We start from the raw sequence: 15,254 nt of genomic DNA, 5'->3' as shown, positions 1-15,254 counted from the left end.
AGCCCCGTCGCTAGAACACTCAGAAAGCTAAATAAATAAGGGAACAGCTGCTTCTGGTCATTTTCTCATGTGATTGAGGAAATAACTGTCTAATGCGTGATGCACAAGAGTATTTCCTTATTATTTTGAATACATGCAAAGATATCATCTTAATTCAGTAACATGCTGAGAAATGTTTTTTATTTCTGTTCCGAATAGAATAAGATGACTGATGTAATTGTAGGAGAATGAATTTCTCTCCAAGTACCAACAATTGAAACAGTTCCTATATCTGAATAATAAGGGCATTTGGAACAAAAAAAGTTACCCAAGTCAAATAGATGACAGGAGGGTAAGTTTCTTTCTAAAAGAATGCAATCACTTATTCTAAAGATGAATTTAATCATGTATTTCTACTGGATAATATAACTTCTATAAGGATAGGCATCAATTAGTGTGGGCATTTTACATGACTTGATAAACCAATCAATGAGGATCGACATTGTGAGGATATAGATTGTGATTCTGAGATATGCTATGAGCCTTGAAGACGTACAGTTTGTGCAGGCTTCTTTACAAAACTGAGAGGCAATTGCTTTGTCTTCTTTTCAAGTCCTGCACTTTTACACAGAAATGGTCAGTCTTATGTACAATGCCATGCACAGATTTCAAATATGTATCAACGAAATAGCATTTAAGCTACCTGTGTCATTAAAAACTTTATTTGATGTCAAGACTGAATCTTTCCATTCTTCATAGACATGCTTTGGTATTTTCTTCCTTCTTTTCAAGCCAGGCACCTGAAAATTCTCAAAAGTTCATAGGTTACCAACATATATCATGAAAAAAGCACCACTCTCAGTAAATATGTCAAGGGCATCTAGAAGTTTTTATATAAGGGAATCGAATTCTGTAGAATATGCATCTGAACACAAATAGATCTTGGAATTCAGGTATACAATTTTGTGGATACAAAACCTGAAAAGGTGATAATTTTTAGCAAGGTAGCCAAACCTTTAGATTCTTAAAACAATGGAAACAAACCTAAAATCTTTGGATAAAGCTCATCATTGACAAGGCAGCAAAAGAAAATATAGGAGCAGGGTTAAAAGAATCTCCAGATGTTATCAAGGCAAACCCATTTAATGTATTGCAAAGGACTTAGCTTACGCACTAACCACATTATAGAGGCTCAAGCTCTATTTTAGGACATCCTTCTAGCTATCGATTAAAGGAGATACAAAGGTAGCTAGCTATTTAAGTAATGAATACTACTAACAGTACCGTTTGGGAATTGGATGTGCTAATTAAAGACAAACTCTTCTAAAGACTACCACAACATTGATTTCATGCATTACAATATGGTAACTCAACTTTATCACCTAGTTAACCTAGTACTGGACCAAGCTTCCTTCTAGCTATAGATTAAAGGAGATACAAAGGTAGCTAGCTATTTAAGTAATGAATACTACTAACAATACCGTTTGGGAATTGGATGTGCTAATTAAAGACAAACTCTTCTAAAGACTACCACAACATTGATTTCATGCATTACAATATGGTAACTCAACTTTATCACCTAGTTAACCTAGTACTGGACAAAGCTTCTAGATAATTCTTTCAAGTATGGAAGCCGTCCCTTTTTATGGAAACATTAACTTACATAGATATTGGCATCTGTCTTTATATAATCAATTTACATCATTGTGAGGGAGCATACATAACCCAGAAGTCATTCTCTGTAGCTGCCACAAGAAGGGAGATCCAGTCCATCAAAGTCATGGATTATGTAATAAAAGAACATATCATCATGCTCATCAATAGTGCTCAACCAATGTCAAATTCTTATTCATTTATGCAAATGGCATCACTACTGTTTTGCTTTCTCTATAGAGTTTTTCATATATATTATCCTGTTGATTTTGATGGTCTCTCTCAGCCTGATCCTGATCTGTTTAGGAATACCCATCGTTTCTTGCACGAGGCTTTGATGTTGGTCTGTATAGTACCACTTAAATTTACCTTTTACATGGTGGAAAGGTCATAAATCTGTCAGGTGTAGGATTAGTTCTTTGACCCACAGAGAAGAGTTCTTTGTGGAAATTTTATATGTAATTGTTAGGACTTTGGTAGGGTGATTCGCTATCAGAGCAAAATATGGGTGCAAACTTCTTGGACTTGGAAACCACAATTGTGCATATGAACTCCTAGAAATATCAATCTCAGGCAAATAAGTTTCAGCTTGACTACTAAATGCAAAAAAAAAAAAAAAAAAAATTAACAATGGCAAAATGCATGAGGATATGATGGAGAACCAAGTTTCATTTGGAAAAGACTCCCCACATAGCCTCACAAGCAAAAACAATCATTTCAGATGCTAGATTGGCAGTATGCTAATAGTGTACAATTTATCCAAGGCATGAGAAATCATATTTCTGCTTATCCTTGTGCTTTACCAGCCTTGCCGCTAACTGTGCTTTGATTGTATTGCTGTTTTAGATTGGCAGTATGCTAATAGTGTACGATTTATCCATGGTATCCTTGTAATTTACCAGCCTTGCTCCTAATTCTGCTTTGATTGCATTGCTTTTTTGCCCGGTTGCTAAACATTTGCTTCTTTTTATAGAATACACTGGAAGAATATTTATTACAAAGCTTCAACTTGACAGGAAGTTATTAAGTTATTCAGGCTTGGGGTTCAACAGTGGACATCACCTCGATCCAGCTCTTTATAATTTAATTGCAATGTCAATCTGTTATTCAGGGTTGTAATGTATGCTATTTTTCCTCCTGGTCTTGTGGAATAAATTGTGGGGTTTATCCACCTGCCAATCTTTTCTCTCTATGTTGTTTTCTTCCTTTGGCAGGCATGTTAGAGTTTTTGCAAGAGGATGTCAAACTCTAGAAGTAGAAAATAGGTTTCGCCTCGAAGAAACTACTCAGGAATGAGACTAGGCACTCAACAGGAGAAAAAAATCTCAATATCCTCTCTAGAGTAGGAAGCCAAAATAAGTTATTGCCCCCCCTTGCCACCTAGCCTTTTGTGGCATTAATGCCTTTTTTTTCCTAACGTGGAAAAGAAAAGAAAATGATTGAAGAGCCACAAAGTACCTCTAAAGGCAGAGGCAGAATTTTAGAAACATCTTCGAAGACAAGTTGGGAATCCCACTATTGGACACTTGGCAAGGATAATCTATTGTCAGCAGGAGCAAATCAGATAAAAGCCTCTGTTTTGAAGCAAGACATGGAAAAGAAAGGAAAACAGGTACAGAGCCTCAAAGAACATCTAAAGCTGGAGATCAGAAACATCTTCAAAGGCAAATCATTAGAAGACAATGACATAAAGCATACCAAAGAAAGTCTTTGACTCTTCAGTACGCACTATATTGGACATGAAATGGAAAAAATATTCACTTACTGCTTCTGGATTTGATTGTGTGTGCAATTTTTATCATCAACGTCTCGAATCACACTCCATGATTCATCATCAAGATGAACAAGAATTCCAAGGAGGTGGAAAAAATAGTTCTCTTCTATTTTGATGAAATAGAGCATATATTGTTGGCAAGAGGTACTACATACATATTGAGATGTTGTCATTGATGGCAACCCAGTTCAGAGATTTCATTGGGACTATAAGGATTCATCCTACCGGAAGTCTGAAGTCCAATTTTGCTTAAGTCTGGAAAGTGGAACACAATGCTTGACAAAATGTGCAGTTTGGTAGTCAGCGGATTATTTTGGTTGAGTATTGTGCTTTGCGGATTTCAAGGAAAGTTTGTAGATATGTAATATGTCTTATTCCAAGATTGTGGCCTCCGGTGATGAGTTTTGTGCAAGTTATGAGATCCGATAATCATGTTTTTGACAAGAACAATGCATATCAACTGTAACGTGTGATAATTCATTTTGCGGATCTTGCAGATCAATTTTGGTGATTGATTATGTGTTCGAGGTTGATGAGTTATCATGTGGGAAGCGTGTGGACATTTTGTTTTGGTCCACATATGCATTGGAGATGGAATTGAGCCAACTTGTGAGCACGTTCCATCTTTTTGTGTCGTGTTCTTGAATCCAACATGGTGATGATCTAAATCAACGATACGGAAATATAAGACAAGTTTATACGATCATTTTTTAGATTGACGGATATGTGCGAAGTATGTATGAGCGATTTTGTGCAGCTTCTCATGCGAATGATGACGATCAAAGCTCCAGTATAATGCAAATTACTAGAACAAAGCAGAGTTGCAAAGCAGTGAAAGAATATGTGTTTTGTGCTTAACCAGAACTATACTCAAGCATATGGAGATGCTATTTTCACAGTTGATGTGATCCGGATTGTAATCCAAATGCTTTTGTAAGTCAGTGAGACTTCCTATAAGGTAGTGAGCCTTCTCTTAAGGTTGTAGCCTTTCTAGGTTTCTTATTTTGAGCAATAAGCTCTAGGCAATGTGCCTGTATGCATGTGCACTCTCCATTGTAATATTTCACTTACTTCTAATAGGGTATTATCTCATTGTGGGTTTGAATCCCACCGTGGTTTTTCCCTTAACCGGGTTTCCACATAAAAATCTTGGTGTTATGGTGTTGTTGATCTTTACTTTGTGTTTATGCACTTCGCTTCTTTGCATATGCATTAAGTGGTTTAAAAATCAGATTGTCAAAACCAGAAATTGTAGAACACTGATTCACAACCCCCCCTCTCAATGTTCATTGATTCCAACATATATATTACTTAAAATACCATAAGTCTATAACTAGATTGTACATAAAGCCCATTTCTCCTCCCACCATCTAGCTTCAAGCCTATGGGTGGATACAAATTAACCATAGAGAGATACTCAAGTTTTCATGCATTCCTTTTGGTTTGCAAGCCTAACCATGTGCACTTTGACAGTAAGTTGTAGACAAGGTGAGAAAAATATTGGCTTATTGGATCACCCAACCACTATCACTTGAAGGTTAATTCCAGATTTGTACTAAAGCACTTGCTATTAGCAAGCATACTATTCTTCATGCCAATTTCCCTCTAAAGCATCTTACAACAGGCCTGAGAAACTTATGTGTGATTTGCCCATCGGCCAACTTTGACTACAGAATTTTCACAAGGTAGATTGGGATCCATGTCATCTTCCCAAAGGTTCTAGTGGCTTAGGTCTTAAGGAATTCCACAAGCAAGGAATTGCACCTTGTGCCAAGTTGTTATTGTGTGCTATTGAAAGGTTTAGAGTCTATCTCTTCAAGTACTCCACAGGGGAGAACCGCGTGGAAAGGTCTAGGGTTTCTCTCCTTGGTCATCTCTCCTATCACTATCAAAATTACTAGTCTTCATTGCTAGGAGCATTTGCAAGGTTTGTTAAGTCATTAAGCCTTAGGTTTTGTAGAACAACAATGGATTTAACACTAGCCTATTCATTAACCGACAATCTCTATGGTGATTTCCTACCATCACCTTCCAAGAAAAACCATTGGATGAAATTCCTTGGACCCATGCACTCAAGTTCTTTAAAAGAGGCATTAGAGTCATTTAGGATTCATACTCCATGTCTACTTCGACTAGGCTTTCTTGACCACGAGTGAAGGTAAGATTTAAACTACACAATACAAATAAAGAAACTTTCAAGGCTATGATTGATGTTGTGCCCTTTCAACATCGTCACAAAATCCCTATTAAATTAAGTAAACCATGGTCAAAGACTAGTAGTATTTTAATACCCTTTATACAAATATACTACTAAAAAAGGCTATCGTTGGTTTTTCCCACATCTACCCATGATCTAAAAAATAAATGCAAGATGGAATCTTCAAAATCCTTCCCTCATTTGGAGTAAGGAACTTCAAGCTATTACAAAAGTGGTTGTAGAGCCCAAGCTAGCTCACCTTGCACAATGTTTGGTATACGAAGGCTTAGCTATAGGCAAACATCTAGTACATCTAAATGTTTTGAACTCTCAATGTTCCTTATGTGATAACTTTGAGACAATTAAACATTTATTTTGGTATTACACTCATGTGCAAGTTGCTTTGTTTTGGATACAGAATTTTTTCTAACCCTAGAATCTTCTACCTAGTAATGTCATTATAGGGAATGGAACTCACTTCCATGCTAAATTTACTCAGTTTTGTCGTGCTTTCAAACTACAAATTTCATTTCTCAATTGGAAAGATGAAAATTCAATTGTATTTAAACAAAATTCACCAAATGTTTGGTGAATTTGAATGTGCCAATGCAAATACAATTTAGGTGAATAATGTGTCTCTAGAGGTGGCACGTCTACAAGCTTTGTTGAATCACTAGGATTATGTCCCATGTACCCTGGCATGTGTAGCCTCAACATCACCACCTCACAACTAATCACTCTAACAAGATCAATGGCATGACCGCTCTAGCTCCTTGCAACATGTATAGGATGGCCCTTCCCTCCAACTAGACAACACACAAGTTGGTCCCTTCTCCATTCAAGTCGCATTGGTCCCCTCCTCCCCACATTAGCAATCTCCTATTTGCATCTTCTCACCCATGTAGTGGGTTCCACCCCAAGGGCAAGATAAATTTCCCAAATTGAATTTAGCAATCTTGATCAAATTGACAATAATAACATTACAATGGACCCTTTGATCAAGCACAAGAGATTGAAAAAAATGTTCTCATTGGGTGGGAGCCTATTGATGATGGAAAAGATCTACCTAACAAACATTGGGGCAGCCTTGATGATAGGGACACTCCTCTACCTTCAAGTTTCATAGCTCTTGCAACTTAGTTTTTTCTATTATCATGTTATTTTGACATTACAACTTTGTGATTAGTTGTTTCCTCTTTGACACCAAGGTTGTTTTGTGCAATCATTTCCTTATTTGGGGCAACATGGACTCTTACCTTTTGTTTGTTGTAATGCCTCTTTTCAGTTTTTCAATCAAATATGCAATTTTCTTATGTTTTCAATGTATAATAGAGCATAAACAAACATTGAATAGCAACAACACAACCAAATGATGAAATCCTTGAATCTATCTTTTCTATTCATTATATCAGTTATAAGAATTACAAAAGTGTGATATTCTAAACTAAAAAGCATTTTTTTGGAATGTGCAACAATTGATGTCCACTCACAAGCTATCATACTACAATATAGATTGCAAATCTAGCAGCTGGAACAAAATCGAACTTTGCAAAATTGTACAGCTGCTGAAATGATGAAATTTGTATTGTAATGAATGCAAATATGGACTATACAGCAACTGCAAGCTAGTACAGCAGCAGCAACAAGCTGGCAAATGATGAGAAGGCTGGTCACAACACCTAAAATGGGATGATCAAGGATTAATCTAGTATGACAGCTCTCAACAACAACAAACAGCAATGGATGCCCCTAATTTTGGTAATTGTCTCCATTCGGGTCAAAAACCCGTTTGCATTCTCTAATACGAATGAAATTTTCAGAAATACTCCTTTGTTGCCCAAGATCTAATATTAATTTTGCACAATTCAACTCCAATGTGATCCCTGAATGGATTAAAAGGTTTGTATCCTTCAAATCCAAAATAAAAACTAAGAGAGTTTTTGTCCTCCAAACTTACACACACCAAAGGTTTTCATCCTCACATGTGCTCAAGCAACAAAAAAAATTTGATTGCAAATGACAAAAATGAATGATGCCTTTGATCAACTTGTCTTCATATATAAATGTCTTCTTGGGCCATCAGTTTGAAGTTCATTTTTCTTCTTAAAACTCCCTCCAAAGTGTTTAAAAATAATAATAATATTTAAGTTGCCCTTTTTAAAATAAAGTAACTAAGCTCAACTTAAAATATTATTATTGGATTATTTCCTAAGTTATTTTGAAAAGGGGACATGACTTTTGTCTAGCTTTGGGATGCAATTCTATTCCATCAGCTATTTTTTGCCCTTGATCCATTACAAGCTTGAGCCCAAAGCAAAGCAAAAGGTGCCCACGCATCTGAAAGCTTGTTTGATGTTATTTTCATCTTCAATTAAAGTGAGGAAGGAATCAACAATAAAATATCCTTTAACAAGTTAATGCAAGTTTTTCCCAAGGAGAGAAATTCCTCTAACAAGCTTATCTGATATGTAATTAGCGAGAAAGTAACTAAAATCGTTGACAATAATAGAATATAAAGAAGACACAAGAGAACACCCTTATTTGATTATGCAAAATAGCCCACTTTGCTCATGTATGTCATTAATGGTGAGGTAAGCAACAGTGGTACCAAGCACGTGCTAAATGATTGAATGAAACCATTGCCAATACCTAAGCCACTTAACATGGCAAGAATGAAAAGCTATTCAATCCAATCATAAGCCTTCTCAAAATCAATTTTGATGTAGATTGCCTTCTAATTAGAGTTCTTGACCCCATTCTAAGCCTTCCCAAACCACAATAATATTATCAAATACAAATCTTTTTTCTTGATAGACCCAATTTGCTCAAAGAAAACAAAGGGAATAAGGTGTCAAATCTAAAAAGATAGGGTTTTAGAAATAACTTGTAAGAAACATCAAGAAGAGTGACACATCTCCAATTGTGAATTCCAAAATCTCAGCCTTTATATGAATTTAATGTTGCCATTGTTTACCATCTTTCCTAAGTAATTGGTATGAAATGGCTCAACATTTACTCGATGCAAGTCAAGTCCAACCAAATCCCAAAAGGTCTCCTAAAATTCATAAGGGAAACGATCACATTTGTATAAAGATCTTCATATGTAAGGAGTCTATCATGAGCCATAATCTAGGAGGCTAAAAGGTAGCAAGGGACCCGTCCAAGCACTACAAAGGGCCCCAATCCGAGCCTAAGATGGTTCCTAAGCTTTGAAATTCATTCTTCTAATGTTGAACAAAAGCATGAACAACACCAAGAAGTTTTATATGATGAGAATTTGCTTCCTTGATTGCTTTGATTTTTCAAGGCTTGAAAAACCTCATTAGAGGTTGTCACCATCTTCAATCAATGAAGTTTAGCTTTGATTTGAGCCCCTCTAGCAACATAAGGATTAGCAACTTTTACTTGGAAGTAAAGCTTGGGCACCAAGAGTTGCAAAGGCTTGTGGAAGGGAATTGCTTAGTTGAGCGAAGATCCAACTAAGAGTTGGATTCATTGCCACATAATATTCATTACCTAAAACCCTCTAAACATGGTGCCTACTACCAATTTATATATTAATGAAGTCTTTGAAATCCTAGGAAAGATGAACTTCCGCGCAAACTTGGCACTAAAAATGAATTAAGTAAAACTTATCCACTTTGACACACACCGCCATCCCAAAAGAGGCATCAATTTGGATAAGGAATAGCCAGCATACTAGTGGTAGATCTAAGAATTCAAGTCAACATTGGCACTTTAAAGGCTTGCTGGTCAAAGACCACAAAATCCTTTGTCCAAGCAATAAAAAATACAAGGAATTGTGAACATAACAACGGTCATACCTAAGAACAACATCTACATGATTTTTTGTGAAATGATTAGAAGTAAAACTTATTGTTGAGTTCTAAACTGATTTCAACTTAACCCAATGAGAGACCCACACAAAACTGACCCCGATTTTTTAGCATACTTCCAAATGGGATTCTACCAACAAAGTATCCAATGAACATGAGCTGCACTAACCATTTGCATGCATTATCAAAATCAAGAATAGAAAGGATAACATTCAAGGGAGTTTCAATAGTCTTACCTTGTGAAAGACCTTTGAAACAAATTTCCTTGGTTTTTTACAGGTGATGTCATTGCACAAAGCTGGTAATCCAACTGTTTCAGCATAACTATTAAACCAGACTGTTTTGGTGTCAAGATAAACTACCCAGGGGCAAGAAAAACAGAAAAATCTTTCACAATAAACACAAGATATGAAAATCTCATACTAAATCCAGATGGCATTATGAAACTAAGAAACCAGGCAAGGGATGTAAACGCTACTGTCAGACAAGTTATCTCTTGCTCTCAGACCAGAATGTAGCCTTTTTATAAGAACTCGTGCTTTGTTTTGTCAAACCCCAATTTTTGCCATGTTTTTCGATTAAATGTTAGTAATTTAATTCCATTTGCGCTTTTCCCACACCGTATCAATACCATGCAAACGGAAAGCTACCATAGTCTACAGAAAATATTATAGAAACCACTGCTTCCTTCAACCATGAAGAAATGTGAGCTTGTGCTTCCAATCATCAATAAAAGCAGCACTCAAGTACCAAGGCTTAACTAAGAAACAAATTCTTTAACTTAAAACAATGCAGCTAAGTAGCAAGCAAGGGATATAAACACTACTGTCAGAACAGTTCTCTCTTGCTCTCAGACCAGAAAGTAGCCTTTTTATAAAGGCTAGTGCTTTATTTTGTCAACCCTCTATTTTTTGCCATGTTTTTTTATCAAATGTGAGTAATTGAATTCCATTTACACTTTTCCCACACCGTGTCAATACCATGCAAATGGAAAGCTACCATAGTCTACAAAAAATATTATAGAAACCACTGCTTCCTTCAACCATGGAGAAATATGAGCTTGTGCTTCCAATCATCAATAAAAGCAGCACTCAAGTACCAAGACTTAACTAGGAAACAAATTCTTTAACATAAAACAATGCAGCTAAGTTGATTTTACATCCTTAGTTATTATACCACAAATAAATGGCTCATCTGTCCTCATTGAAATAATATCAAATAAATCAAAACAACTCAGTAACATTTAGGTATAATATTTGAATAGAGCTACCTCTAGTTCATCTCCATCATCAATTGATTCGCCACTATCATCAGATTCTGCCTCATCTTCACGTATTCTTTTGCTAGGTAATGCATCCAAAAGCTCTGTCAATGCACATCCACTACACTTAGTCGCCTAAAAGAATCATAACAACCAGAATTTAAATCGAACAGAAAAATGATTAGGCACCTGGTCTGTCTAAGCAATTTATGAATTTAAAAGATAAGAGAAGAAGGTGGTTTAAAAACTTCACTGATAAGGATCAGAGACATGCTATCCCATATGAGTTTCATATAAGAAAAACTTGCAAAGGCCACAATGTAAACAAGCACCAAAAAATCTTTAAAAAAATCAGTATCAAGCAAGCACAAAAATATAAGAATAGACCTATTAGGTAACATCATAAAACAGCATATCTTAACAGATCTCCATTGAAAGAACAAAAGCATGGACTATCTACAATTCTAAACTTGACCAGGATTAATGAAGGAACTTCCCAGATACAATGTGCATACAAAGATTAAAAAAATAAATTTCCTCACATAAACAGAAAATTTTCTAAAGAAAACCCACCTCTATTGTTTTTCACAGATCTCGGATCCTTCTTTTCTTTGGCAATTCCAACAACATCAAAGCAGAGATCATTCATAGATGTTGCAACCTAGTCCAAACAATTTGAAAATATATATAGAGATAAGAACAAGCATTTAAGTTGCAGACAAGGTCCCCTTGTATTATTTAGTTAGTTTCTGCAATTTGACCATGTGGATAAGATTACAAAATCTTGAAGATTTGTACGCATCAAAATTAAAAAACACTCACATTCGAAAACTCGGAGTCCGATGTACCACATATCTCGATCAGTTTTGTCCTGTCCACTTTTAACTGCATCCGGAATCGATTAATAAGTTATTCCCTTGGACAGCAAGTTCCGTATCATAAGGTGAGGATGTGGATAAACATGAGGCCAAACTTTACAGAAGACTAACTAGCGGTTATTAGTGTAGTATTGTCATATTTGTGATTGAAAAAGCAAGCAAAAAGAGCAGGATTTGATAAAAGGTCGCTTCACAAAAAGAAAGAGTTTCCATCCTTAAACATATCCCTCCATTCACATTGATCATTGTCATTGGCCTAGTAACAGGCTTGAAAAATGCAAGTACAAACAGACCTTATTCCTTCGTGCGCATAAGTAAAATGCTACTGCAGTGAACACTGGACGACCAAAATCAGCACTTGATCGCCGGGACTCTGGTAGAGCAGCTACAAATCTTTCTTTGTATCTGTGTAAGGTTAATATTAGAATTGCATATTCGATCATGATTTTTGGCTGACAAGACTCGGTGATCTTATGCTAACCCACACTTTTCAGAGGCTCAAGGTCAAAGTATAGAAACATAAAAAACCATTTAGTACGCCCTTGGGCCTTACCCTAATGAAATCATCGTGCCCACCCTTATAATTCCCCCACGCATAGAGCATGCTATAAAGTAAGTTTCAAAAGATTGGAAATCCAAGAAAACAAAGCATTTGGGTGCTGAAAACTGAATCAAGGAAAAATGGTTCCTCAAGTCCTATAGAGCATAAACATTTAACCAATAAGTTTCAAAAGATCTGAAATTCAAGTAAACAAAGCATTTGAGTGCTGAAAACTTAGTCAGGTAAACATGGAACTTACAAAGACAAGGCTCTTTGAGCAGAACCAATCAATCTAAGACATCCAAACTGGATTCCAAGTTCTCGGATGTCCAACTTTGGCCTGTAATACAAGTTAACAGTACATACGCATCATCATTTTCGAATACAACCAATTAAAAAAGCAACAAAAAAAATTGCATTTGGTTAAATTTAGACAATTAACCCACCTGACTCCAAGTGCATTTTGCATTGCATTCAAGGATCTGGTATAGGCCTTCTCCGACATGCCACTGAGCCTAATGGCTTTCTGCCTATCAAAAGGAACTTGTAATCTGTACAAACAAAGCGTTCTAAGCAAATTAAATTTCATTGCTGCAATGCTAATACAATCGTAAGAAAGGGAAATGAAAATCCACAAAGGGCAAACAAAGAGAATCATCTAATCTTCAAGAGATAGCTTCTCTTTTGTTAAATTATGTCTTCCAAGACCACATAGATCCAGTTCCAAGAAAATGCAGTGTAATGGCAATTACAGAGGACATTAATAGGATTTGACCCAGCTTTACAATGTCTCACTGCCAGCATGCGGCAAGATCTTTGATGTCAAAATTATCTACTACATTTGAGCAATGATCAAGCTCTTTTCAATGTAAAATCAGATGAACCCGTTTGAATAAAGTTTAAGAAAAATTACTTGGTAGTAGCAAGTTCAAAGCAGAGAACTGATTTGCAAACCTCGCCCTGTGAGTAAAAAAAGAAAGAAAAGGTCCGATCATGGAGATTCCCAATAAACTGCATTACAGATGATAAGAATTGCACAAAATTTTGACGCATTACTTTGACATACATACCACACCAAAAGTGGATGAATCAAAATGTACATTGCTGAGACGCCTTAGCTCCTCAGCTTTTCTGATAACCCTATTGTCCTCTGCAAGCCCCAATTTTCTTCCCAGCCCATCCATGTCCATTTTCTCTGCAGTGAATGTTTGAGAAATGAACGTTCCTCTTCTTTCAGATATGTGGCCTCTCTAAATTTATCGATTCCTTCGTATTTCTATGAGATAAAACAGAAAGATAGATGGCGGGTAAGAAGGGCGGGAAAACACCAATTTTTAAAATGGATCCGCGAAATATATAGTGGACTTTTTTGGAGCAATCCAAAGACAGTAAATTATTCTCTCTTCTACAGGGTTGCAAGGAGCCCGCTAAATTGATTCAGAAATGGTTTCTGATTTAAGAAATGTATTTTTAACTGTCTAATTTTTGAAATAGTTGTAAATTAGGCAAACAAATCGAATCGAAGTCGGTTTTGAAAAGAGTTAAAGCATTAATATGGCATTCTGTGTTCTATATTTTATTTAGATAAAATTAGTAGCAAAGGGGAGAACAGTTATGGTTAAAAGGAAATTCTGAATTATAATATTAAAATGTTGGATGTTAGTCTTTTGAGTTTTCTATTTTAATTATGGTTAGTTATGTGTAAACTGTAATTTGATTTTAATTTTGATTTTGAGAAATGAGATTGTATTAGAAATAATAAGATATAATATAATATTATCTAATCTTATTCCTATTCCAGTTACAAGTGATATAATATTAAATTACAATAAGTAATATATTATTATTCTACATATTATATTATTTTTATTATTAGTACTATTGTAATCGGTTGCACCAATTTTCATTAACTCCTAGGCAATTGATAATATGAAAATTTGATAATAAAGTTAAATTAAAGTTAGGGTAAGGTTAAGAATCAATTAGGGTAATTAGGGAAAGGGTTAGATATAAAGTTAAATTAGAGTTAGGGTTAAGAATCAATTAGGCATATGGGTAAAACTTTTGATTTAGTGTTAGGGTTAAATTATGGTTAGGATTCAAAAAGGTTTGGAATACAATTCATTAGAGTTAAAATAGGGTTAGGATAAGGGTTAAGATTAGTGTTCAATTTAAGTTAGGATTATTAAATTTAACTTATAAATAACATTCAAAAAGTATTATAGTTATAGTTAGAGTTCAAATAAGATTACAACTTAATTAGGGTTGGGATTCAGTTAAAGTTACAGTTACAAAATTATTAATCTCTTCTATTTGATAATTGTTTGAAAAAAACATACTCAATTACTATTACAAATATAAACAAAAAGTACTAGCCACTATGTGGCACTTGTTTAAAAATAAAATATGTGGATAACTAAAATTATTAAATATTGTTTGGTGGATGTGTAAAATAAATTTCGTAAGAAAATCTAAACATACAAATATTATGTTAATACCTAAAAAATTACCTAAAAAAATCATTTTAATATCTAAAAAATTGCCTCAAAAAATCATCTTATGGAGGGGGGCTTCTTAAAATGTCTCTATTAGCCTTATTGAGAATTTTTAGGAACTTTTATAAAGATGGGTCCCATGGATTTTTTTTAATAATAGGGAAGCTTAAAACATTAAGCTCCAAAATTTTAGGAAGTTGGTGGACTCATTGTTATTTTTTAGTAACAAGAAATGTTAAATCTACAAAACTATTGGTAAGAATTTGGCAAAATATAGACTCATGACATGTAGTAGAAAAAAATTAAAAGATGTTTGCTTGAATTTAAAATCTAAAAAATAAGGGTTCCTATTTTTTGCACAAGATTATATCTTATCATATAACAGAATTTTTTTCTTCTTGTAGGACCCCCTACTCCAAAAAAATAGTTCTTATAATAACTACATGGGACCCCTTTCTAAATCTTTGTCATTCAAATTCTAAAGTTTTCACTAGAGTTGATCCTTTTAGAAACCAAATGTTATCTAACCATCATGTGCATGGAAAAATTGAATTGTATAATTATACATGGATTTGTAAACAATCCTATATCATTAAGTATTAACAGAAAATATGATATTGAAATATCATTCAACTAGAGA

At 34.9% G+C, this 15,254-nt stretch overlaps 1 protein-coding gene across 1 annotated transcript; it reads right to left on the bottom strand.

Annotated features, from left to right (window-relative positions):
- Positions 1-205: 205 nt before the first annotated feature.
- Positions 206-13,581, bottom strand: LOC131047073 (origin of replication complex subunit 6). The gene is made up of 10 exons (XM_057980899.2): positions 13,190-13,581; positions 13,033-13,079; positions 12,566-12,670; positions 12,379-12,459; positions 11,872-11,983; positions 11,523-11,585; positions 11,274-11,361; positions 10,710-10,804; positions 683-779; positions 206-594 (listed from the first exon to the last, which is right to left on the bottom strand). The coding sequence occupies exons 1-10, from the start codon at positions 13,307-13,309 to the stop codon at positions 515-517; spliced, it is 888 nt and encodes a 295-aa protein (XP_057836882.1). The 5' UTR covers positions 13,310-13,581; the 3' UTR covers positions 206-514.
- Positions 13,582-15,254: the final 1,673 nt, after the last annotated feature.

Source organism: Cryptomeria japonica, chromosome 9 (genome assembly GCF_030272615.1).
Source record: "Cryptomeria japonica chromosome 9, Sugi_1.0, whole genome shotgun sequence".
NCBI classification, from domain to species: Eukaryota; Viridiplantae; Streptophyta; class Pinopsida; order Cupressales; family Cupressaceae; genus Cryptomeria; species Cryptomeria japonica.
This window is presented reverse-complemented; position numbering and strand designations above follow the sequence as displayed.

What these genes read in the sequence shown, in the direction of transcription:
- LOC131047073 (XM_057980899.2), bottom strand. Translation starts at nt 13,309, where the DNA reads ATGGACATGGATGGGCTGGGAAGAAAATTGGGGCTTGCAGAGGACAAT. An exon ending in TTTGAACTTGCTACTACCAA is followed by an intron (nt 12,671 to 13,032) that starts GTAATTTTTCTT and finishes TTGTTTGTACAG; the next exon opens with ATTACAAGTTCCTTTTGATA. An exon ending in ATGATGGAGATGAACTAGAG is followed by an intron (nt 780 to 10,709) that starts GTAGCTCTATTC and finishes GAGAATTTTCAG; the next exon opens with GTGCCTGGCTTGAAAAGAAG.